At 38.7% G+C, this 23809-nt stretch overlaps 1 protein-coding gene across 1 annotated transcript in view; it reads left to right on the forward strand.

Moving 5' to 3' along the window:
* The window catches only part of LOC100657356 (alcohol dehydrogenase E chain), a 36720-nt gene that overhangs the window by 6668 nt on the left and 6243 nt on the right, over positions 1-23809 (forward strand). The window contains exons 4-6 of the mRNA XM_010590463.3: positions 4172-4259; positions 4354-4573; positions 22356-22616. Of these exons, the coding sequence (XP_010588765.3) occupies positions 4172-4259; positions 4354-4573; positions 22356-22616 (569 nt within the window). The remainder of the gene's footprint in view (positions 1-4171; positions 4260-4353; positions 4574-22355; positions 22617-23809) is intronic.

A 23809-nucleotide genomic window follows, 5' to 3' on the forward strand; every position in this document is an offset into this window, starting at 1 on the left:
GGTTTCCAAGGAGTGGCTAGTGGATTCAAACTACTGACTTTTTGGTTAGCAACTGAGCTCTTAACCACTGTGCCACCAGGGCTCCAAACAGTGAATACAATAGAAAATGTCCATGTTGTCATTTTCACATGATGTTTATCAATTAAATATGATGGCTTAATCATTTTTTCTTGGTCTTGGGAAATTGGTTGCAAACATGATTAAAAATAAATATTATGCTTTATTCGAAAAAACCACTTAGTCAATAGGTTCACCCACCCCCTTCACCAAATATTTAACTGACCTATGAACAGAAAAAAGTAAATTGTCTGGTTTGAGTTTCAGCTCTCAGTATTTCCTTTAGTTAGAAAAAGATTAATAACAAAATAACACTCTTACTTTTCACCTTTGTTCCCTTCACTTTAAGAGGAAAAATAGATAATTCACAAAGTAAGTAATTGGCTAGAAACATTTGAAAGTCAGTTCTTATCCTGCAAGGAAGTACCTGCCTCACTGCTGAGAAACAAGGCTTTCCAAGGAATTCCTTGAATTCTTTGTCCCATTCTTGTTAGCCAACTTGCAACTAAAATTTATATGTATGCTTACAGTGAGAACATTTGAAGTTTAATTAGTTAAGAATTAAATGACAGGATGTGTATAAGCCTCCAGTAGACATCTGGGTGCCTAATAAAAGATAACTATTAATACAGTGGAAATTATTAAAAGCCCATGATGTTTCCCATATTGGCATTTCTTCTTTGGTAATCTTCAGGCACATATAAACCCAAAGGGAAAACAATGCTGACAGACAATGACCACTGGCGTAGTGAAAATAAAACCCTATTTCTTGGGAGACTTGGCAAAGATACATGCCTCTAATATATATGCCTAACTTTGAAATACTTGCTCTATTAATACTTAGGTAGAAAAAATTTTTTAATCAACTTCTGGGTTTGAAGATAGCTTGTATAGAGAAAGAATTCATTTATCTTGGCTCAAAAGCCTTCTTGTGGGAGGCTAACTTTTCAGGGCTTTGGTCTGAGCTATGAGTTGTGTGGATGTAGACTAGAGTAACTATTGGACTATAAGTGGCTAGGAACTTAATGTTTATATCCCCTCTTGCTCCTCCCTCCCCAAAGAGGCTATGTGTCTGTGTGTGGAGAGAAAGAAGAGTAGAGAAGGTGAGGGGAGGAGAAGGGAGGGGAGGGGAAGATGAAAAAAAATAGCACTGGTTCAGGGAATATAGGAAAAAGACTTATCTTCTTGCTATCTGTGAGACAAGAAGGACTCTTTCAGTTGCTTGTAACAGAAGCTTAACTCAAAACTGGCTCACTTAACAGAAAAATCCAAAGATAGAATAGGAATCATGCATGGCTGGATCCTGTGTTTAAACGATGTGCTCAGAACATCTCCATCTTTGGACTCTTTTCCTCCGGGTTGGCTTCATTCTCAGGCAAGCTCTCTACTTCTGAGGGCAAGATGACTCCCAGAAATTCCAGATTTACACCTACTAGCTTAGCCATGCCAAAGAGAGACAGCTTTCCTTTTTTAAATTCCAGCATGTTCTGGTGTTTATTGGCCCTGCTTCAGTCATATATCTATACTGAGATTCTCTTAATAGCTTAGTATTCTGCCCATTGATGGAGTAGGATCAACCCCACCAGAACTAAATGACCAAAAATGGAAAAGTATAGCTTCTCAATGGAAAACGAGAGTATTGTTTCCAGAAGGAGGGGGGATACAAGCTGGGCAGGCTAAAACAAGAGTCCACAGACTGTTCACCCTTTCTCTGATCCAAAGCCTATTTTAGCGCCATTTCCACTGTATGTCCTCTGCAAGTTATATAACCAAAACGAGGGTGATAACAAGCCCTGAATCAATGTTGATAAACTGCTCATTCTTAGTCACTAATCCTCAGAGCTACCAATTACTTATTGGCCCTAGGAATAACTCACCTTTCTTAACTCAGACACAATGAGGGGTTCAGAGTGGCTGAGAAGGTGACATAATCTTAGACTTCCTGAATGTGCTGTAAAAGTCTCCAATGTTTAACTGAAGAGCTTTTGTCAACACTAATAACTCAAGGAGTTGCATTTATAGCCAGAAACCTGGGAATCTCCTAGACCTTCCCATTAATCTTTTCCTATCCTAATCAGTTATAAAGTCCTATAGAGTCCAGCTGTTTGGCATGCCTACAATAAATTTTTGTGGGAACAGACAGCGTTTTGTTCTGTTGTACATGGGTCACTATGGTTGGAACCAACTCAACAGCACCTAACAACAACAACAGCAGAATAAATTTTATCTTCTCCATTCCTACTCTGCAACCAAGATTAGGGCACCAACTGCTTCATTAGTCTCTCTGGCCTCTCCACAGTCCTTCGTCTGTACTGCAGGCAGAGTGAGCGTTCTAAAATGCAAATAGAATTATGACACTCATCACTTAAAATTTCAATGATATTCTGTAGCTTCCACATAAAGCAGCAGCTTTACAACCTGTCAGTAGTTTCCTACTGCTCATATTGTTTATTTGGCCTAGAGTGCCTTCTTTATCCAGCTTTTTCCCTATTTGTCATTCCAAACTCTGCTGAAGTACCACCTCTTCTGGAAAGGCTTCCTGGACCCCTGTTTAGATCTTCATCTGGGCTTCTTTGGCATCCCATACATATTACAGCATATTAAAATATAAGCTTCTTGGGGGCAAGAATCTTTGTTTAGTTTGCTGTTATATACCCAGTGTCTAGAATAGCATCTTGCACATAATAGCTGCTGGATAAATATTTGATAAATGACTAGTACTTATTAGTGTAAAGTAATCCCTGATATTTGTGCCTTCTTGTGGAGGACCCAGCATAGTACTCAGCATTTTTGAATGGATGACTGTGGCATGGAAAGGTGGCCAGCTGAACTGCTCCCATCTCACCTTGTAACAAACTAGTAAGGGATAATAGGAAACTGCTTTAGACTCTATGTAGCTATCAACGTACATTCAATAGTTTTGTGTGCGTGTGTGCGCGCGCATGCACGCTTTAGGTGAAAGTTTACAGCTCAAGTTAATTTCTCAGACAAAAATTTATGTACATATTATTTTGTGACATTAGCTGCAATCCGAACAATGTGACAGCACACTCCCCGCTCCCCACCCCGGTTCCCTATGTCCATTCATCCATTCGAGCAGTTCCTGTCCCTTTCTGCCTTTTCATCCTGCTTTTGGACAGGAGCTGCCTATTTAGTCTAGTAAATCTGATTGAACCGAGAAGCACACTCCTCACTTGTATTATTTTTTGTTTTATAGTACCATCTAATCTTTGTCTCCTGGGTTAACAGAGCATCTCTAGGCCATAGTTTTGGGGGTTCCTCCAGTCTTTGTCAGACCATTAAGTCTGGTCTTTTTACATGAATTTGAGTTCTGTCCTATATTTTTCTCTTGCTCTGTCCAGGACTCTCTGCTGTGTTCCCTGTTAGTGTAGTCACTGGTGGTAGCCAGGTACCATCTAGTTTTTCTGGTCTCAGGCTGGTGGAGTCTCCAGTTGGTGTGGTCCTTTAGTCCTTCGGGCTAATACTTTCCTTGTGTCTTTGATTTTCTTCATTCTCCTTTGCTCCATGTGGGATGGGACCAATTGATATATCTTAGATGGCCACTCACAAGCTTTTAAGACCTCAGATGCCACTCACCAAACTGCAATGTAGAACATTTTCTATAAAACTTTGTTATGCTAATTGACCTGGATGCCCCCAGAAGCTATGGTCTCCAGGCCCCAGCCTCAGTTACTCTGTCCCTCAAAGTGTTTGGATGAGTCCAGGAAACTTCTTAGCTTTTGATTTGGTTCAGTTGTGCTGACTTCCCCTTTGTTGTGTGTTGTTATTCCCTTCACTGAAGTTGATCCTTGTCTACTATCTAGGTAGTGATTTTCTCTCCTCCTCCCTCCTCACCCTCATAAGCATCAAAGAATGCTTTTTTCTGGGTTTAAACCTTTTCTTGAGTTTCTATAATAGTGGTCACATACAATATTTGTCCTTTTGTGACTGACTAATTTCACTCAGCATAGCACCCTCCAGAATAATCCATGTTGTAAGATGTTTCCCGGATTCATCATTGTTCTTTATCATTGCATAGTATTCTATCGTGTGTGTATGTACCATAATATGTTTGGGTAGAAATTTAAGAAGAATTTGCTTTATTTCCCTCCAGGTGATAAAGTCATCCCACTCTTTACTCCGCAGTGTGGAAAATGTGCTGTTTGTAAACATCCAAGAGGCAACCTCTGCTTGAAAAATGAGTAGGTTTCTGATACTGTCCTTGCACACCCAGTGAGTTTGCACGTTCCTTACGTTCCTGGCTCATGCATTGTGTGTCTCTGTTGCACTGTGCAGTGTGAGCGTGTCTCGGGGGACCATGCAGGATGGCACCACCAGGTTCACTTGCAGAGGGAAGCCCATCTACCACTTCGTTGGCACCAGCAGCTTCTCTGAGTACTCTGTGGTGGATGAGATCTCAGTGGTCAAGATCGATCCAGCCTCACCTCTGGAGAAAGTCTGTCTCATCAGCTGTGGGTTTTCTACTGGTTATGGGTCTGCCATCAATGTTGCCAAGGTAGGAATGACAACAGGTGACAAAACTAATTACACTCAGACTGTCAGGAACCAAAAGGGAAACATTTTCTCACAGGAATCAGGGATCACTCCTCACAGATTTTACTAACATCTTTTCCCCTGTTGCCATAATAACACGGATATACTCCATAGATTTTGAAATGTCAATGACTGGTAGAAAAATGGTCCCAGAAGAAAGTGAGAGTATGTCCCAGAAAATTCACCTGCTTATCACAGATGAAAAAACTCTTGATAACTTAGTTAAGAAAAAGTAAAATTTCTCTTTCAGTAATTATTTTTCTCCATTTGATCTTTCTGGAATTATTAAATTTTGGAGCTGGAGGCTTATTTAATCTTTCATTCTACAAGTAAAGAGGACTACATGCATCAGACACAATAGATTCTGCTAGGTTCTGAGGTGACCAAGGTAACTGAGAAACATCTAGTCCATGGATTCCGTCCTCCCAGAATTAGGATCAATAGTAAATTCAAAAGCATTACCTGATACACCTTCAAACCTACTGCCACCAACACATGCACCCTGTGGACTCCATGATGGAAAGTAATGAAGCTTCAGTGGAGAGTTTATTCTACTCCATTCAGAGATTTTATTACTTCATCTCCTGCCCTGCCATGAAAACACACACACACCACACCATATCACACACAACATCACAACATATACCCCTTTCCTAAAGATTTGGAAACCACAATCTAGTATACCTAATCCTCACTTATCAACTATCTCATTATCCAACAGTTCACATTTACAACAATAATAAAAAAAATCTACTATCCAACTATTTTGCACATTAATGATGTACATATGGCAGTAACAAACCCTGAGGTGCAAGGCGAGGGTAACGCTGACCGTGAGGATTATGTATCAGCTTGGCTGGGCCATGATTCTTAGCGGTTTGCACTTATGTAATGATGTAATTTGGCAGTATTTTTTTTTTTATTGTGCTTTAGATGAGGGTTTTCAGAGCAAACTAGTTTCTCATTAAACAATTAATACACATATTGTTTTGTGACATTTCTTGCCAACCCCATGACAAGTCAACATTTCCTACTTCTTTAACTTGGGTTCTCCATTATCAGCTTTCCTGTACCCTCCTGCCTTCTCATCCTTGCCACGGGGTTGTTATGCCCATTTAGTCTCATTTTGTTTTTATGGGACTGTCTAATCTTTGGCTGAAGGGTGAACCTCAGGAGTGACTGCAGTACTGAGTTAAAAAGGTATCTGAGAGCCATACTCTAGGGGCTTCTCCAGTGTCTGTCAGAACAGTAAGTCTGGTCTTTTTTTGTGAGTTAGAATTTTGTTCAACATTTATCTCCAGCGCTGTCTGGGACCCTTTATTCTGATCCCTGTCAGAGCAGTCGATGGTGTTATCCAGGCACCATCTAGCTGTGCAGGACTCAGTCTGGTGGAGGCTGTGGTACTTGTGGTCCATTAGTCTTTTGGACTAATCTTTCCCTCGTGTCTTTGGCCCATCTTTGGTTTTCTTCGTTTTCTATTGCTCTAGACGGGGTGGGATCAGATGGAGTGTCTTAGACGGCCACTAATAAGCTTTTAAGACACCAGACACTACTCAACTAAGTAGGATATAGAACATTTTCTTTATAAACTATGTTTTACCAATTGACCTACATGTCCTCCAAGACCATAGCCCCCAGCCCTTAGCCTGGTAGTTCAGACCCGCAAGGAATTTGGATGTGTCTCTGTGAAGCTTCCATGACCTTGCCTTGGTCAAGTGGAGCTGGCTCCCCCAGTATTGTGTACTGTCTTATCCTTCACCAAAGTTATCACTTACCTATTGTCTATTTAGCTTTTTTCCCATCCCACCCCTCCTCTCCCTCATAATGATAAAAAAAAGTTGTTTCTTTTTGTGTTAAACCTTTTCGCGAGTTTTCATGATAGTGGTCTCATACAATATTTGTCATTTTGTGATTGGCCTATTTCATCCAGCATAATGCCCTCCAGATACATCCATGTTGTGAGATGTTTCACAGATTCATCTATGTTCTTTATTATTGCAGATTATTCCATTGCACGTATGTACCATAGTTTATCCATTCATCTGCTGATGGGCATTTAGGTTGTTTCCATCTTTTTGTTATTGTGAGTAAGGCTGCAATGAACATGGGTATGCATATGTCTATTTGTATGACAGCTCTTACTTCTCTAGGATATATTCCTAGGAGCGGGATTGCTCGATCGTGTGGTGTTTCTATTTCTAGCTTTTTAAGGAAGCGCCATATCATTTTCCAAAATGATCTTACCATTTTGCATTTCCACCAGCAGTGCATAAGAATTCCAATCTCCCTGCAGCCTTTCCAACGTTTGTTATTTTCTATTTTTTTGATTCGTGCCAGTCACATCATGGTGAGATGGAATCTCATTCTAGTTTGATTTGCATTTCTCTAATGGCTAGTGATCACAAGCATTTCCTCAAGTATCTGTTAGCCGTCTGAATGTCTTCTTTGGTGAAGTGTCTGTTCATATCCTTTGTCCATTTTTTAATTGGATTGTCTTTTTTGTTGTAGAAGTGTTGGATTTTCCTGTAGATTTTAGAGATTAGACCTTTGTCAGATTTGTAATATCAAAACCAAAACCAAACCCAGTGCCATCGAGTCCATTCTGACTCATAGAGACCCTATAGGACAGAGTAGAACTGCCCCATAGAGTTTCCAAGGAGCGCCTGGTGGATTCGAACTGCTGACCATTTGGTTAGCAGATGTAACACTTAACCACTATGCAACCGGGCTTTCCAGATTTATAATAGCCAGTTTTTTTCCCCAGTCTGTAGGTTCTCTTTTTCCTCTTTTGGTGGAGTCTTCTGATGACCATAAATGTTTAATTTTTAGAACATCCCAGTTATCTAGTTTATCTTCTGGTGTTTATGTATTGTTAGTTATGGTTTGTATCCTGTTAATGTCATGTGTTAGGGCCTCTAGCAGTGACCTTATTTTTTCTTCTATGATCTTTGTTGTTTTTTGTTTTATATTTAGGTCTTTGATCCTTTTTTAATTAGCTTTCGTGTATGGTGTGAGATATAGGTCCTGCTTCATTTTTTCTTTTTTTTTTTTTTGCAGATGGACATCCATTCCCTACTTCTCTAACATTTATAAAAAGACTGTCTTTTCCCTCATTTAAGGGACTTTGGGCCTTTGTAGAAGATCGGGTGACCATAGGGGGATGGATTTGCACCTGTGTTCTCAATTCTGTTCCATTGGTCAATGTGTCTGTCATTGTACCAGTACCAGGCTGTTTCAACTACTGTAGCCGTATAGTAGGTTCTGAGGTCAGGTAGTGCAAGCTCTCCTACTTTATTCTTCTTCGATAGTGCTTTATTTGTCCTGGACCTCTTCCCTTTCCATATAAAGTTAATGATTAGTTTTTCCATCTCTTTCAAGAATACTGTTGATATTTGGATATTGCATTGTATTCGTGAATTGCTTTGGGTGGAACTGACATTTTCGCAATGTTGAGTCAACCTGTTTATGAGCATGGTATGTTCTTCCATTTTTGTAGGTCTCTTTTAGTTTCTTACAGTAGAGTTTTGTAGTTTTTTGTATAGGTCTTTTACATCCCTGGTTAGATTTATTCCTAAGTATTTTTATTTTTTTAGGGGTTATTATAAACAGTATTGCTTCCCTGATTTCCTTTATTGGTGTATAGGAATCCAACTGATTTTTGTATGTTTATCTTATATCCTGCTACTCAGTTAGGCAGTTCTTTAATAATGTAATTTGGCAGTTAATGTTTTGATGTCATCATCCTCCATTTTGTTAGCTGAGATGATCATCCCCCATTTTTAAAAAATACCAATTTTCACACAAGGACCTTGTCTTTGGAAATTAACCATATTGATAAGTGAAAAATGGGTATATTATTTCTTCATTTTAATAACTATATAAAAATAATTCCAGAGACATAAAGCTGTTTGCCTTAAAGCTTATAGCTGGTTATGTTAGTATCAAGGCTAGAATATCTTCTTCAAAACTCTTCCTGAACATTAAATTGTACATCTAAATTACAAGCACTTTTAAATAACAATCATATGCCCTGTTTTTATTAGAACAAGTCCACCATAGCCAAAGTACTACCCTGTGTATATTCCACCTGAGTTTACTGACCATCTTAAGAATAGATTTGATGCATTGAACAGTAAAGACAGAAGACCAGACTAGTTGTAGAAGACATTAAGGACACCAAACATGAAGAAAGCAAGAGGTCATTAAAAAGACAGGAAAGAAATAAAAGACCAAAACAAACATGAGAAGAAACTCTGAAACTTGCTGTTGGAGAAATGATGACATAATAGAGCTAAAGAGATTTCAAATGGTGGCTCAAGAAGACAAAGTAAAGCATTATAATGAAATGTGCAAAGACCTAGAGTTAGAAAACCAAAAAGGAAGAACATACTTGGCCTTTCTCAAGCTGAAAGAGCTAAAGAAAAAATTCAAGCCTTGAGTTGCCATATTAAAGGGGTCTATGGGGAAAATATTAAGCAACACAGGAAGGACCAAAATAGATGAAAGGAATACAAAGAGTCACTATACCAAAAATAATTGGTTGACATTCAACTATTTCAGAAGGTAGCATATGGTCAAGAACTGATGGTACCAAAGGAAGAAGTCAAAGTTGCACTGAAGGAAATGGTGAAAAACAAGGCTACAGGAATTGATAAAGCATCAACTGAGATGTTTCAACAAACAGGTGCAGCACTGGAAGTGTTCACTTGTGTATGCCAAGAAATTTGAAAGACAGCTACTTGGCCAACCGAAAGGAATAGATCCATATTTGTGCCCTTTCCAAAGAAACATGATCCAACCAAATGCAGAAATTATTGAACAATATCATTAATATCACACACAAGTAAAAATTTTGCATAATATCACTCAAAAGTGGTTGCAGCAGCACATAGACTAGGAGCTGCCAGAAAGTCTAGCCAGATTTAGAAGAGGACATGGAATGAGGGATATCCTTGCAGATGTCAGACAGATCTGGCTGAAAGGAGAGAATAGTAGAAAGATATTTACCCGTGTTTTTTTGACACTGCAAAGGCATTCGACTGTGTGAATCATAACAAATTGCGGATAACATAGCAAAGAATAGGAATCCCAGAACACTTAATTGTGCTCATGTAAAACCTGTACATAGACCAAAAGGCAGTCTTTCAAACAGAATATGGAGATACCGCTTAGTTTAAAGTCAGGAAAGGAGTGCATCAGGGTTGTATCCTTTCACCATACTTATTCAACTTGTACACTAAGCAAAAAATCTGAGAAACTGGACTATATGAAGAAGAATGGGGCATCAGGATGAGAAGACTCATTAACAACCTGCCATATGCAGATGACACAACCTTGCTTGCTGCAAATGAAGAGGACTTGAAGGACTTACTAATGAAGATAGATACAGTATAGATTACACCTCAACATACAGAAAACAAAAATCCTCACAACTGGACCAATAAGCAACATCATGATACACAGAGAAAAAATTGAAGTAGTCAAGAATTTCATTTTACTTGCATCAACAATCACCACCTGTGGAAGCAGCAGTCAAGAAATGAAACAATGCACTGCATTTGGCACATCTGCTGCAAAAGACCTCACGAAAGTGTTCAAAAGCAAAGATGTCACTTTAAGGACTAAGGTGCACCTGAGCCAAGCTGTGGTGTTTTCAGTTACCTCATATGCATGCAAAGGATTGACAATGAACAAGGAAGACTGAAGAAGAACTGTTGCCTTTGAATTACGGTATTGACAAAGTATATTGAATATCCATAGACTTCCAGAAGAAGGAACAGGTTTGTCTTGGAAGAAGTACAGCCATAATGCTCCTTGGAAGCAAGGATGGCAAGACTTTGTCTCACATGCTTGGACATGTTACCAGGAAGGAACATTCCCTGGAGAAGGACATCATGCTTGCTAAAATAGGCAGTCAGTGAAAAGGAGGAAGACCCTTGTGATCGTTAAGGTTGTGTGTCAACTTGGCTGGTTGATGATTCTCAGTGGTTTGGCAATTATGATGTAGTTTGGCAGTCATATGATGATGTGATCACTTCCTTGATGAGATTTGATATGATGTGATAACCTCCATGTTGGGATCTGCTGTGAGTAGCCAATCAGTTGAAAGAGAGTTTCCTGGCAAGGCTCATGGGCTTTTGCTCATTCTGGATCCTGCAGCTGGCTCCAGTTGTTCTATTTCCAGTTCTTGGGACTTTAGCTAGCAGCTTATTTGCTGTCTTGCCTGCCGATCTGGGGATTCATCAGTCCTTGCAGCCTATGAACAAGAACGCTACTGTCTGACCTACTGATCTTGGGTTTCCCAGTCCCTGTGGCTACATGAATCAGGAGAAGGCTCCAGCCTGACCCACAGATTTGGGACATTTCAGCCTCTACAACCGTGTGAGCTATTTCCTTGATATAAATTTCTCTATATAGATATCTATACACTTTACTAATTTTGCTTCTCTAGAGAACCCAGCCTAAGACAAACCTCCATGAGATTGACTGACACAGTGGCTGCAACGATGGGATTAAGCATAGCAATGAATTTGTACAACAGAATGAAACAATAATCAGCGGATGGTGCAGGACCGATTATTGTTTCATTCTGTTGTACTAACTCAGTGGCACATAACAACAAAAACAACAGCATATTCTGTATTTTTCTCAGTAATGTAGACAATGGTGTTGTACCTCTACAGTATTTAACAACATTTAATTAATGAACAAGTCAATGGATAAACATCCTTAAGGGAAGTTCACAATGAGATTACTTGGAACAGGAGGAATATTTCACCTACACTGACGGCTACCTAATGAAAACGAAGTTTATTAAACAGTCCAGAGTCAATTTTATCACTTTAGAGCACATCTTTTCCTCATTTCTATGACTCTAAGGCTTAAGTCCCCTGTGCAATTGCATCATCTATTTCAGCAGGTGGTCTAAGTGAACACGGAGCCGAAGCTGAGGTCGATCATAATAATGAATTTTATTCATTAAGATGTAGATCTACTTTTCATTAAATTATTGTTGATTAGTATTTTAAAAAGCAGAAGAAGGGGAAATGTGCTAATACATAATAATACATAGCTGTATTATTTTAAAGTTACCTATTGAATCTTTACAGCTATTAGGTTTTGCTTTAATCTGAGGATAACTCTTCCATGTTCCACAGCCAATCTCTGCTCTCACTGTACGGGCAATTACTACTGAAAATTAATGAATCAAGGAATTAATTATTGAGGTTTCTCTGGATGTTTTTTAAATCCCTTGGAATAACATTTTTACTTGTTTCATTTCGTATAAAATTGCCTTTCTGTATTTATGATGAACTGAAGCTGAATATCACGGGATTTAAGTCACTGAAACCTTCAGGACGGCAGCCACTGATATCTAGAGCTCAAATGCTCCCCAAACTGGGCTAACTATGGGGAGTTTTAAAAAGCACTGATGGCCAGGTTCCACCTGGCATGGCTTGTGGACATGGGGATTTTTTTTTTTTAACTGTGCTTTAGGTGAATGTTTATAGAGCAGATTAGTTTCTCATTAAACAATTAATACACAAATTGTTTTGTGACATTGGTTTCCAATCCCGTGATGTGTCAACACTCTCCCCTTCTTGACCTTGGGTTACCCGTTACCAGCTTTCCTCTCCCCTCCTGCCTTCTACTGTGATTCCTGTCAGAGCTGCCAGTGGTAGTAGCCAGGCACCATCTAGTTGTACTGGACTCAGTCTGGTGGAGGCCGTGTTAGATGTGGTCCATTAGTCCTTTGGACTAATCTTTCCCTTGTATCTTTAGTTTGCTTCATTTTTCCTTGCTCCCAAAGGACTGAGATCAGCAGCGTATCCTAGATGGCCACTCATAGGCTTTTAAGGCCCCAGATGCTACTCACTGTAGAATATTTTCCTTATAAACTGTTATACAAGTTGAGCTAGATATTCCCTAAGACCATGGTCCCCACAGCCCTCAGCCCAGCAATTCAATCCCTCAGGGAGTTTGGATGTGTCTGTGGAGCTGCCATGACCTTGCCTTGTATAAGTTGTGCTGGCTTCCCCAGTATTGTGTACTGTCTTACCCTTCACCAAAGTTACTACTTATCCATTGTCTATTATTTTTCCATCCCCTTCCATTCCCTCCCTCATAACTATCAAAGATTGTTTTTTTGTGTGTGTGTAAACCTTTTCATGAGTTTTTACAGTAGTGGTCTCATACAGTATTTGTCCTTTTGTGATTGACTTATTTCACTCAGCATGATGCCCTCCAGATTATTCCATGTTATGAGATGCTTCACAAATTCATGGTTGTTCTCTAGCGTTACATAATACTCCATTGTGTGTATGTACCACAGTTTGTTTATCCATCCATCTGTCGATGAGCATCTAGGTTGTGTCCATCTTTTTGCTATCCTGAAAAATGCTGCAGTGAACATGGGTGTGCATACATCTATTCGTGTGATGACTTTTATTTCTCTAGGGTATATTGATAGAAGTGGGATTGCTGGACCATATGATATTTCTATTTCTAGCTTTCTAAGGAAGTGCCATATTGTTTTCCAAAATGGTTGTCTCATTTTGCATTCCCACCAGCAGGGCATAAGATTTCCAATATCCCTGCAGCCTCTCCAACATTTGTTATTTCCTGTTTTATTGATTCGTGCCAGTAATGCCAGGCCGAGATGGTATCTCATTGTGGTTTTGATTTGTGTTACTCTAATGGCTAGTGATCACAACCATTTCCCCATGTGTCTGTTAGCAGCTTAAATGTCTTCTTGGGTAAAGTGTCTGTTCATCTCCTTTGCCCATTTTTAAATTGGATTATTTGTCTTTTTGTGGTAGAGGTAGATTTTCCTGTAGATTTTAGAGATTAGACCTTTGTCAGATTTGTAATAGCCAAAATTGTTTTCCCAGCCTGTAATTTCTCTTTTTCCTCTTTTGGTGAAGTGTTTTGATGAGTGTAAGTGTTTAATTTTTAGAGGATCCCAGTTACCTAGCTTATCTTCTGGAGTTTGTGTGTTGTTAGTTATGGTTTGTATCCTGTTAATGTGATGTATTAGGGCCTATGGTGTTGATCCTGTTTTTCATCTATGATCTCTATAGTTTTGTGCTTTATATTTAGCTCTTTGATCCATTTTGAACTAGTTTTTGTGTATGGTGTGAGGTATGGGTTCTGTTTCATTTTTTTCACAGATGGACAGTCAATTTTGCCAGCACCCTTTGTTAAAAAAGACTCTCTTTTCCCTATTTGTTGGACTTCCGGCCCTTGTTGAAGATCAGGTGACCTTAGATGGAAGGATTTACTCCTGGGTTCTCAATTCTGTTCCATTGGTCAGTGTGTCTGTCATTGTACCAGTACCAGGCTGTTTTGACTTCTGTAGCTGTGTAGTAGGTGCTGAGGTCAGGCAATGTGAGTCCTCCTGCTTTATTCTCTTCAGTAATGCTTTACTTATCCAGGGCTCTTCCCTTTCCATATAAAGTTAATGATTAGTTTTTCCATCTCTTTAAAAAATGTTGTTGGTATTTGGATAAGGATTGCATTATATTTGTAAATTGCTTTGGGTAGAATTGTCATGTTCACAATGTTGAGTCTACCCCCCAAGAGCATGGTATGTTTTTCCACTTATGTAAATCTCTTTTGGTTTTTTGCAATAGCTTTTGTAGTTTTCTTTGTATAGGTCTCTTACATCCCTTGTTAGATTTATTCCTAAGTTTTGTTTTTTGTTGTTGTTTTTTAGAGGATTTCATAAATGGTATTACTTTCCTGAATTACTTTTCATCATTCTCTTTATTGGTGTACAGGCATCCAACAGATCCCTGTATGTGTATCTTGTATTCTACTACTCTGCTGAATCTATTAGTTCCAGTAGTTTTCTCATGGAGTCTTTTGGGTTTTCTATGTATAGTATCATATCATCCACAAATAGGGACAGTTTAGCTTCTTCGTTACCAGTTTGGATGCCCTTTATTTCTTTTACTTGTTTTATTGCTCTAGCTAGGACTTCCATCACTGTGTAAATTGGAGTGGTGATAAAGGGCATCCTTGTCTTATTTCTGTTCTCAAGGGGAATGTTTTCAGCCTCTCTCCATTAAGAATGATGTTGGCTGTTGGTTTTGCCTAGATGCCCTTTATTATGTTGAGAAATTTCCCTTCTAGACCTATTTTACTGAGTTTTTTTTTTTTTTTTTTTTTTTTAATCAGGAATGGGTGTTGAACTTTGTTGAAAGCATTTTCTGCATTGATTGAGATGGTCATGTGATTCTTTTCTTTCTTTTATTAATATGGTGGATTACACTGATTTTCTAATGTCAAACCATCTTTGTATACCTGGTATGAATCCTACTTGGTCATGATGCATTTTTTTATATGATACTGAATTCTGTTGGCTAGAATTTTAAATTTCAATAGAATATTTTTATCACCTGCTGCAGTCTGAAATTGATCAAACATGCAATCAAGATGCATTGATAATTATGGGCGATTGGAATGCGAAAATTGGAAACAAAGAAGAAGAATCAGTAGTTGGAAAATATGGCCTTGGTGATAGAAACAATACCGGAGATGGAATGATAGAATTTTGCAAGACCAACGACTTCTTCATTGCAAATACCTTCTTTCACCAACATAAACAGCGACTATACACATGGACCTCGCCAGATGGAACACACAGAAATCAAATTGACTACATCTGTGGAAAGAGACGATGGAAAAGCTTAATATCAGTCAGAACAAGACCAAGGGCTGACTGTGAAACAGACCATCAATTGCTCATATGCAAGTTCAAGCTGAAACTGAAGAAAAGCAGAGCAAGTCCACGAGAGCCAAAATATGACCTTGAGTATATCCTACCTGAATTTAGAGACCATCTCAAGAATAGATTTGACACGTTGAACACTAGTGCCTGAAGACCCGACGAGTTGTGGAATGACATCAAGGACATCATCCATGAAGAAAGCAACAGGTCACTGAAAAGACAGAACAGAAAGAAAAGACCAAGGTGGATGTCAGAGGAGACTCTGAAACTTGCTCTTGAGCGTTGAGCAGCTAAAGCAAAAGGAAGAATTGATGAAGTAAAAGAACTGAACAGATGATTTCAAAGGGCCTCTCGAGAAGACAAAATAAAGTATTATAATGACATGTACAAAAAGCTGGAGATGGAAAACCAAAAAGGAAGAACAAGCTTGGTGTTTCTCAAGCTGAAAGAACTGAAACAAAAATTCAAGCCTTGAGTTGCAATAGTGAAGGATTCCATGGGGAAAATATTAAATGATGCAGGAAGCATCAAAAGAAGATGGAAGGAATACACAGAATCATTATACCAAAAAGAATTAGTTGATAGTCAACCATTTCAAGAGGTGGCATATGATCAAGAACCGATGGTACTGAAGGAAGAAGTCCAAGCTGCTCTGAAGGCATTGGTGAAAAACAAGGCTCCAGGAATTGATGGAATATCAACTGAGATGTTTCAACAAACAGTTGCAGTGCTGGAGGTGCTCACACGTCTATGCCAAGAAATATGGAAGACAGCTTCCTGGCCAACTGATTGGAAGAGCTCCATATTTATGCCTATTCCCAAGAAAGATGATCCAACCAAATGTGGAAATCATAGAACAATATCATTAATATCACACGCAAGCAAAATTTTGCTGAAGATCATTCAAAAACGGCTGCAGCGGTATATCAACAGGGAACTGCCAGAAATTCAGGCCAGTTTCAAAAGAGGACGTGGAACCAGGGATATCATTGCTGATGTCAAATGGATCCTGGCTGAAAGCAGAGAATACCAGAAGGATGTTTACCTGTGTTTTATTGATTATGCAAAGTCATTTGACTGTGTGGATCATAACAAACTATGGATAACACTACGAAGAATGGGAATTCCAGAACACTTAATTGTGCTCATGAAGAACCCTTACATAGATCAAGAGGCAGTTGTTTGGACAGAACAAGGGAATACTGATTGGTTTAAAGTCAGGAAAGTGCATCAGTGTTGTATTCTTTCACTATACCTATTTAATCTGTATGCTGATCAAATAATACGAGAAGCTGACTATATGAAGAAGAACGGGGCATCAGGATTGGAGGAACACTCATTAACAACCTGCATTATGCAGATGACACAACCTAGCTTGCTGAAAGTGAAGAGGACTTGAAGCACTTACTAATGAAGATCAAAGACCACAGCCTTCAGTATGGATTACACCTCAACATAAAGACACCCAAAATCCTCACAACTGGACCAATGAGCAACATCATGATAAATGGAGAAAAGATTGAAGTTGTGAAGGATTTTATTTTACTTGGATCCACAATCAACAGCCATGGAAGCAGCAGTCAAGAAATCAAAAGACGCATAGCATTGGGCAAATCTGCTGCAAAGGACCTCTTCAAAGTGTTGAAGAGCAAAGATGTCACCTTGAAGACTAAGGTGAGCGTGACCCAAGCCATGGTATTTTCAATCACATCATATGCATGGAAAGCTGGACAACGAATAAGGAAGACCGAAGAAGAGTTGAAACCTTCGAATTGTGGTGTTGGTGAAGAATATTGAATATACCATGGACCGCCAAAAGAACGAACGAATCTGTTTTAGAAGAAGTACAACCTGAATGCTCCTTAGAAGCAAGGATGGCAAGACTGCATCTTACATACTTTGGACATATTGTCAGGAGGGATCAGTCCCTGGAGAAGGACATCATGTTTGGCAGAGTACAGGGTCAGCGGAAAAGAGGAAGACCCTCAATGAGGTGGATTGACATAGTGGCTGCAACAATGAGCTCAAGCATAACAACGATTGTAAGGATGGCACAGGACCAGGCAGTGTTTCGTTCTGTTGTGCATAGGGTCGCTATGAGTTGGAACCGACTCGACGGCACCTAACATCAACAACAACAGAATTTTATTGAGAATTTTTGCATCTACATTCATGAGAGATATTGGTCTGTAAATTTCTTTTTTTTTTTTTTTTTTGTGATGTCTTTTCCTAGTTTTAGTATCAGGGTTATGCTGGCTTCATAGAATGAATTCAGAAGTATCACTTCCTTTTCTATGTTCTGAAATAGTTTCAGTAATACTGGTGTAAGCTCTTCTCTGAATGTTTGTTAGAATTCTCCAGTGAAGCCCTCAGGGCCAGAGCTTTTTTGTTGGAAGTTTTTTTTTTTTGTAATTACCTACCTTTCAATCTCTTCTGTTTTTATTGGTCTGTTCAGATTTTCAACATCATTTTGTGTTACTTGGGGTCGGTAGTATGTTTCTAGAAATTTGTCTGGTTCCTCTAGGTTTTCAAGTTTGTTGGAGTATAATTTTTTGCAATACTCCGTTATGGTCCTTTTTATTCCAGTCAAATTTTTTGTAATGTCCCCTATTTTATTTCTTATTTGGGTTATCTGCATCCTCTCCTGCTTTTCTTTTGTCAGTTTGGCCAGTGGTTTGTTAATTTTGTTGATCCTTTCAAAGAAATAACTTTTGGTTTTGTTAATTCTTTCTATTGTTCTTCTATTCTCTATTTCATTTACTTCTGCTCTGATCTTTATTATTTCCTTTCTTCTGGTGGCTATGAGCTTCTTTTGCTGTTTTCTTTGTATTTGTTCAAGTTGTGTAGCTAATGTTTTGATTTTTCCCTTCTTTTTTGATGTGTATATCTATTGCTATAATACTGACCTCTGAGCACTGCCTTTGCTTTGACCCAAAGGTTTTGGTATGATGTGTTTTCCTTCTCATTTGATTCTAGGAATTTTTTTATTCCATCTTTGATTTCTTCTATTACCCAGTGGTTTTTAAGTAGGGTGTTACTCAGTTTCTATGTAATTGATTTTCTTTCCTTGCTCTTCCTGTTCTTAATTTCTACTTTCATGGTGTTGTGACCCGAGAAGATACTTTGCATTAGCTCAGTGTTTTGGATTTTCAAGAGGGTTACTCTGTGGCCTAAGATGTGGTCTACTCTGGAGAATGTTCCATGTGCATTGGAAAAGGATGTGTACTTTGCAGCTGTTGAGTGGAATACTCTATACATGTCTATGAGGTCAATTTGGCTGATTGTGCCCTTTAATTCTTCTGTATCTTTGTTGAGTTTCTTTCTAGATGTTTTGTCCTTTACTGAGAGTGATGTGTTGAAGTCTCCTACTATTCTTGTAGAGCTGTGAATTTCTCTTTTCAGTACTGTTAGAGTTTGCTTTATGTATTTTGGAGTCCTATCATTGTTTTTTTATGATTACAGCTTCACGATGGATCATCCCTTTAATTATTATGTAGTGCCTTTTTTTCTTTGTCTATTATAGTCGATTTTGTTTTAAAGTCTATTTTATCTGAGATTAGTATTGCCACTCCTGCTCTTTTTTAGTAGCTGTTTGCTTGATATATTTTTTTCCATCCTTTGATTTTTAATAAATTTATGTCTTTGTTCCTAAGATGAGTCTCTTGTAGACAGCATATGGGTGCATTTAGGCCATTTACATTCAGTGTAATTATTCATAGGTGTGATTTTACTGCTGTCATTTTGCAGTGCTTTTTTTTTCTTTTCTTTTTTTTTTTTTTTTTTTTGGTGTGGTGCTGAAGTTTTCTTCATTCCTCTTACTCTCCTGTGTGGAATTCCATTTGTTTGTGGATTTTTTTTTTTCTTCTGTTTTTGTAGATTTTGTTTTTACTGAGACTTTATGTTTTTCTTCTTTATTTTGCTGAGTAGGTTTCTTAACTTTCTTTCCGGTTACCTTGAAATTTACCCTTATTTTTCTAGGATTGTATCAGTCTGTTATTACTTGGCATTGCCTTGTCTTCCTCTCCACTAGAAAGTTCTGCACCTATACCATTTATTCCCTGTTTTATTGTTCTGATATTGTCATTTGCAAAGTAACCTCTCTGGTCCCCTGTTATAAATCTTTTGGTTTTGAATAGTCCTTGAGAGTTCATTTCCTAGGTTGGTGTCTGGTTGGTGTGATCTTGTGTCCTAGATTTGGGGTATGGTCTGATGTTGTTTATTCTGAAACTGAAGAACTCCCTTTAATAATTCTTGTAGTTTTGTTTTGGTTTTGCATATTCCCTTAATTTCTGTTCATCTGGAAATGTCTTAATTTTTTTATATCATCATGTTTTGAATGAGAGTTTTGCAGGATACATTATTCTTGGTTGGCAATTATTTTCTTTCCAGGTTTTATATATATCATCCCATTTCCTTCTTGCCTGCATAGTTTCTGCCAAGTAATCAGAGCTAAATCTTATTTTTGCCTCTCTGTATGTGAATTTTCATTTTCCTCGAGCTGCTCTCACGGCTCTCTCTTTGTCTTTGGTTTTAGTGAGTGTGATTATGATATGCCTTGGTGATTTTCTTTTGGGGTCCCTCCTGTATGGGGTTCATTGAGCTTCTTGGATAGTCAGCTTTTCATCTTTCCTAATATTAATATTAGGGAAGTTTTCTGTCAGCAATTCTTCAATAACCCTGTCTGTGTTTTCTGTTTTTTCCCTCTGTCCTGGAACTCCTATCACTTGCAAATTTTTGCTTTTAATTGTATCCCACATAATTCTCAGTGTTTCTTCATTTTTCCTTGTTCTTTTTTCTGATTTTTCCTCAAACAAAATTGTATCCAAATATTTATTGTTAATTTCACTGATCATGTCTTCCATTGTTTTAAACCTGCTTCTCAGACTTTCTATAACACTGTCCATTTCTGAAATTTTGTTGTTTATCATTTGGATTCCTAATTGCTGTTTTTGTATGCTTTCTAGTTGTGAATATATTTTGACCTTTTGTTCCTGTATTATTTTCCCGAATTCTTCCATTTTTTGTCTGCCTTTTTCATGAATTTGTCTATTTTTTCCTCATTTTTATCTGCTTTTTGCTTCAACTCTTGCATAGCTCTGAGCATCAGAGATTTGAATTCCCTATCAGGTAGTTCTAGTGCCTTTTCTTCTACTGGAAAGTCATCTGGTGTTTTATTTTGGATGGCTACTGGAAACATACCTTTTTTAATTATTATTATTGTCTGCTATTTTCACATACAGTAGTTATCTTATTTGTTTATTGATTGTAGGTTTATTTGTTTCAACCTGCTTTTTTATATATTTGGTTATGTCTGAGTAGGCAGGCTGTGCATTCTTTGTTGTTTGCTCATCTGTGGGCAGGATACTTTTCACCTGCTTGTCCTATGGGCAGGGTCAGTTGCTCAGCTATGGCACAGGAGGGAAGGTGCAGCTGAAGGAGAGGGGCTGGGATGAGTTGTTTGCAGCTCGTACTGGGGCTGACAGAGTGGGGCCAGGGGTCAATGCAGTGCAGGCTGTGGTAGACTATGCCTCTGCTGCCTGGGGGTGGAGTGTTCAGTGCATGGTGCAGATAGTTGGGAAGTTGGGGTGGGGGGGTTGTAATGTGTGGAACTGAGTATGCGAAAGAAGAGAGAAACAGGAGCCAAAACATATAAACAAAAAGTGTTGAGGGAGCTTGCCATTAGAGTGAAGAGACAAGAAACTGAGAAACTAAGAAAAACAAAACGGAGAAAAGAAAAAGAGAAAAAACAAATAAATAAAAATTAAAAAAGAAAATCCCCCTAGGATCCCACTGGTGACCAGGGAAATGGCTTTCAGGCCTCGGGGCATAACCCATCTAGAAGGTGCAGAGGTGACACACAGCACCAGGTATTCAGGAGATAGGAAAAGAAGGAAAGCAAAGAGAGATGAGAAACTGAGAAATGAAGAGAAACCAAAAGGAAAAGAGAAAATAGGTTAATTAAAGAAAAAAAAAAAAAAAAGAAATGCACATAGGGATTCCACTGGCACAGCTTCATAGACCAGAGGAGTGGCTCCCAAGCTGCACAGTACAGCCCAGCTAGAAGGGGCTCCCAAGCCATAAAAAGAAAACAGACAAAATAAAACAAAGAAACAAAAAGCCCCAGGGATCTCACCAGCACGGTGGCACAGATCAGGGAGGTAGTTCCCCAGCCAAGCCGTGCTTCACAGCTTGTCAAGAAGAAGCAAAGATGGCCCACAGAGCCAGGTTTTCAAGACAAAGGAGAGGAAGGAGGTGAGAGGCAGGGAAGAAACCAGAAGAAGCAGAAAAAAAAACAACATCGGCAACAACAAAATGGCACTGAAGGAGGCAGCCAGTGTGGGTGGGGTAAATCCAAGTGGCACTCACCCCACTGTGAAGCAGGGGAGGCCGAGCAGGGAGAAGTGAGCAAGGGGGTGGGAAAGCATGTATCGCCAGTTACCAGGTGCTCTGTCTCCTGCTGGGAGCTCCGTGAAGCTGCTTTCCCGTACTCTCCCTGTCCACCGATCTCTGACGGGAGTCCAAGATGGTGAGTCTGTGCTGCATTAGCTGATAGGGGACCTCTGCCCATATCTCTCCTCTGTTCTCTCTCCGTTTCTTGCTCCATTCAGTGCTTCGTTGAGTTCTTTATCTCTTCATTTGATGCTTAGGGTTCCAGGATTTTGTTTGTCTCTGTTTTACTTATTTTTTCAGGCCTTTGCTGTGGAGGGACGATGTGGTGCTTCTGTCTATAGTGCCATATTGGCTCCACCCCTTTCAGTTCTGGAGTTTTTAATGCTCCCTAAAAAAAATGCTCCCTAGGTGAGCTAAATACACAGCAAAGTTTGGGAATCACTAATCTAGTTTAATTCCCTCAATTCAAACGTGAAGCAACTGATGAAAAAAGAGGTTTGACAGTAGATGGGACATGACAGTTCAAGTAGCTCTTCATAATGGACAAAGTCTGGCACTTTATATAGCTTAGGCTGTTCCTAACAATCATAATTAATCCATTCTTGTATTTCTGAAAAAACAGGTCACCAAGGGCTCCACCTGTGCTGTGTTTGGCCTTGGAGGAGTTGGCCTGTGTGTAGTCATGGGCTGTAAGGCAGCCGGAGCAGCCAGGATCATTGCAGTGGATCTCAACAAAGACAAATTTGCAAAGGCCAAAGAGGTGGGAGCCACTGAGTGCATCAATCCACAGGACTTCAAGAAACCCATCCATGAGGTGCTGAAGGAAATGACCGGTGGAGGTGTGGATTTTTCATTTGAAGTCGTTGGTCGGCATGACACTATGGTATGTACTATGACTTGTCTTGAGATGTGTGCTTCTGCAACCTGGAGTCTGTTTTTAGGCAAAAGAATATAAGCATTACGTGCAAATAATATTTTTTTAAATTATGAATGGCTATTTCTCATCTCCTATTTGTTACATAAACCAGTTGCCCTTGCATCAACTCTGCCGACTCATAGCAGCCCCAAGTGTGTCAGAGTAGAACTGTGCTCTCTAGAGGTTTGTCTGCTCTTTACAGGGTTTTTTCAAAAGTAAAGTGCTAAGCCTTTCTCCTGAGGTGCCTCTGAGCACATTAGAACACCAACCTTTTGATTAGCAGTTGAACACTTAACCTTTTACGTCATCCAGGGATTCTGTTTGATTGTTTTATTATTATGAGTTTTTCATTTCATCAGCTAAATAAACCTGTTTCAAATGATATTTCCTTTTTAGAAGTTTTTTTTTGCTGAATGATTATAAATTTATTTTATAAATGTTTGGTTAAAAAAATCCTTCAAACTCAAAGAAATATAAATAATAGAAATTGTATTCTCAAATTGGTAAATTTTGATTTTCCCTTAATCTTAACAAAAATGGTTTAACTGTTTTTTATATGTTTTAATGAATTCTGATTTTTTTTTCACATGCCATAAAAAAAAAATCAAAAGGAATAATGAGCAATTTTAGGCCAGGCATCATTTTATTAACAGAAAATAGGTCATAAAGAAAGTGGCTGCTTTAATGTATCACTATGTTTCCTTAGCAGAGAGCAAAGTGCTTGGTACATAATAGGTAACCAATATCTATATGCTACACTGAATCCTTTAAAAAGTCAACAGATTTTACCACCAAAAAAAAAAGTCAAAGGCATATATATCTCATTGCATTGTTTGTGGATTATGTGAGATAATGCACATAAAATATTTAGTAAAGAGCTACTTGGCAAGCTGTGGCAAACTCTCTTAACTGTTAACTAGTATTATTGTTATAAAATATTATTTCCAATATTGAAGTGCTTTCTTCATCTCTGAAATGTGCATAAGAATTTCCAATTACAAACATCATCAATAGCGATTAGTATCACATCTCCAGCTATATTCGACCTAACAAACCCCAAATGCTGAACTTCTCCGGTAAATCCCGGCAGCATTAGTAATAGGGACCAGCACCCTGAGCATAACGCTCTTTGCAGTCATGACTTGAGACAATATGCCATA

This window comes from Loxodonta africana, chromosome 5 (assembly GCF_030014295.1).
Source record: "Loxodonta africana isolate mLoxAfr1 chromosome 5, mLoxAfr1.hap2, whole genome shotgun sequence".
NCBI classification, from domain to species: Eukaryota; Metazoa; Chordata; class Mammalia; order Proboscidea; family Elephantidae; genus Loxodonta; species Loxodonta africana.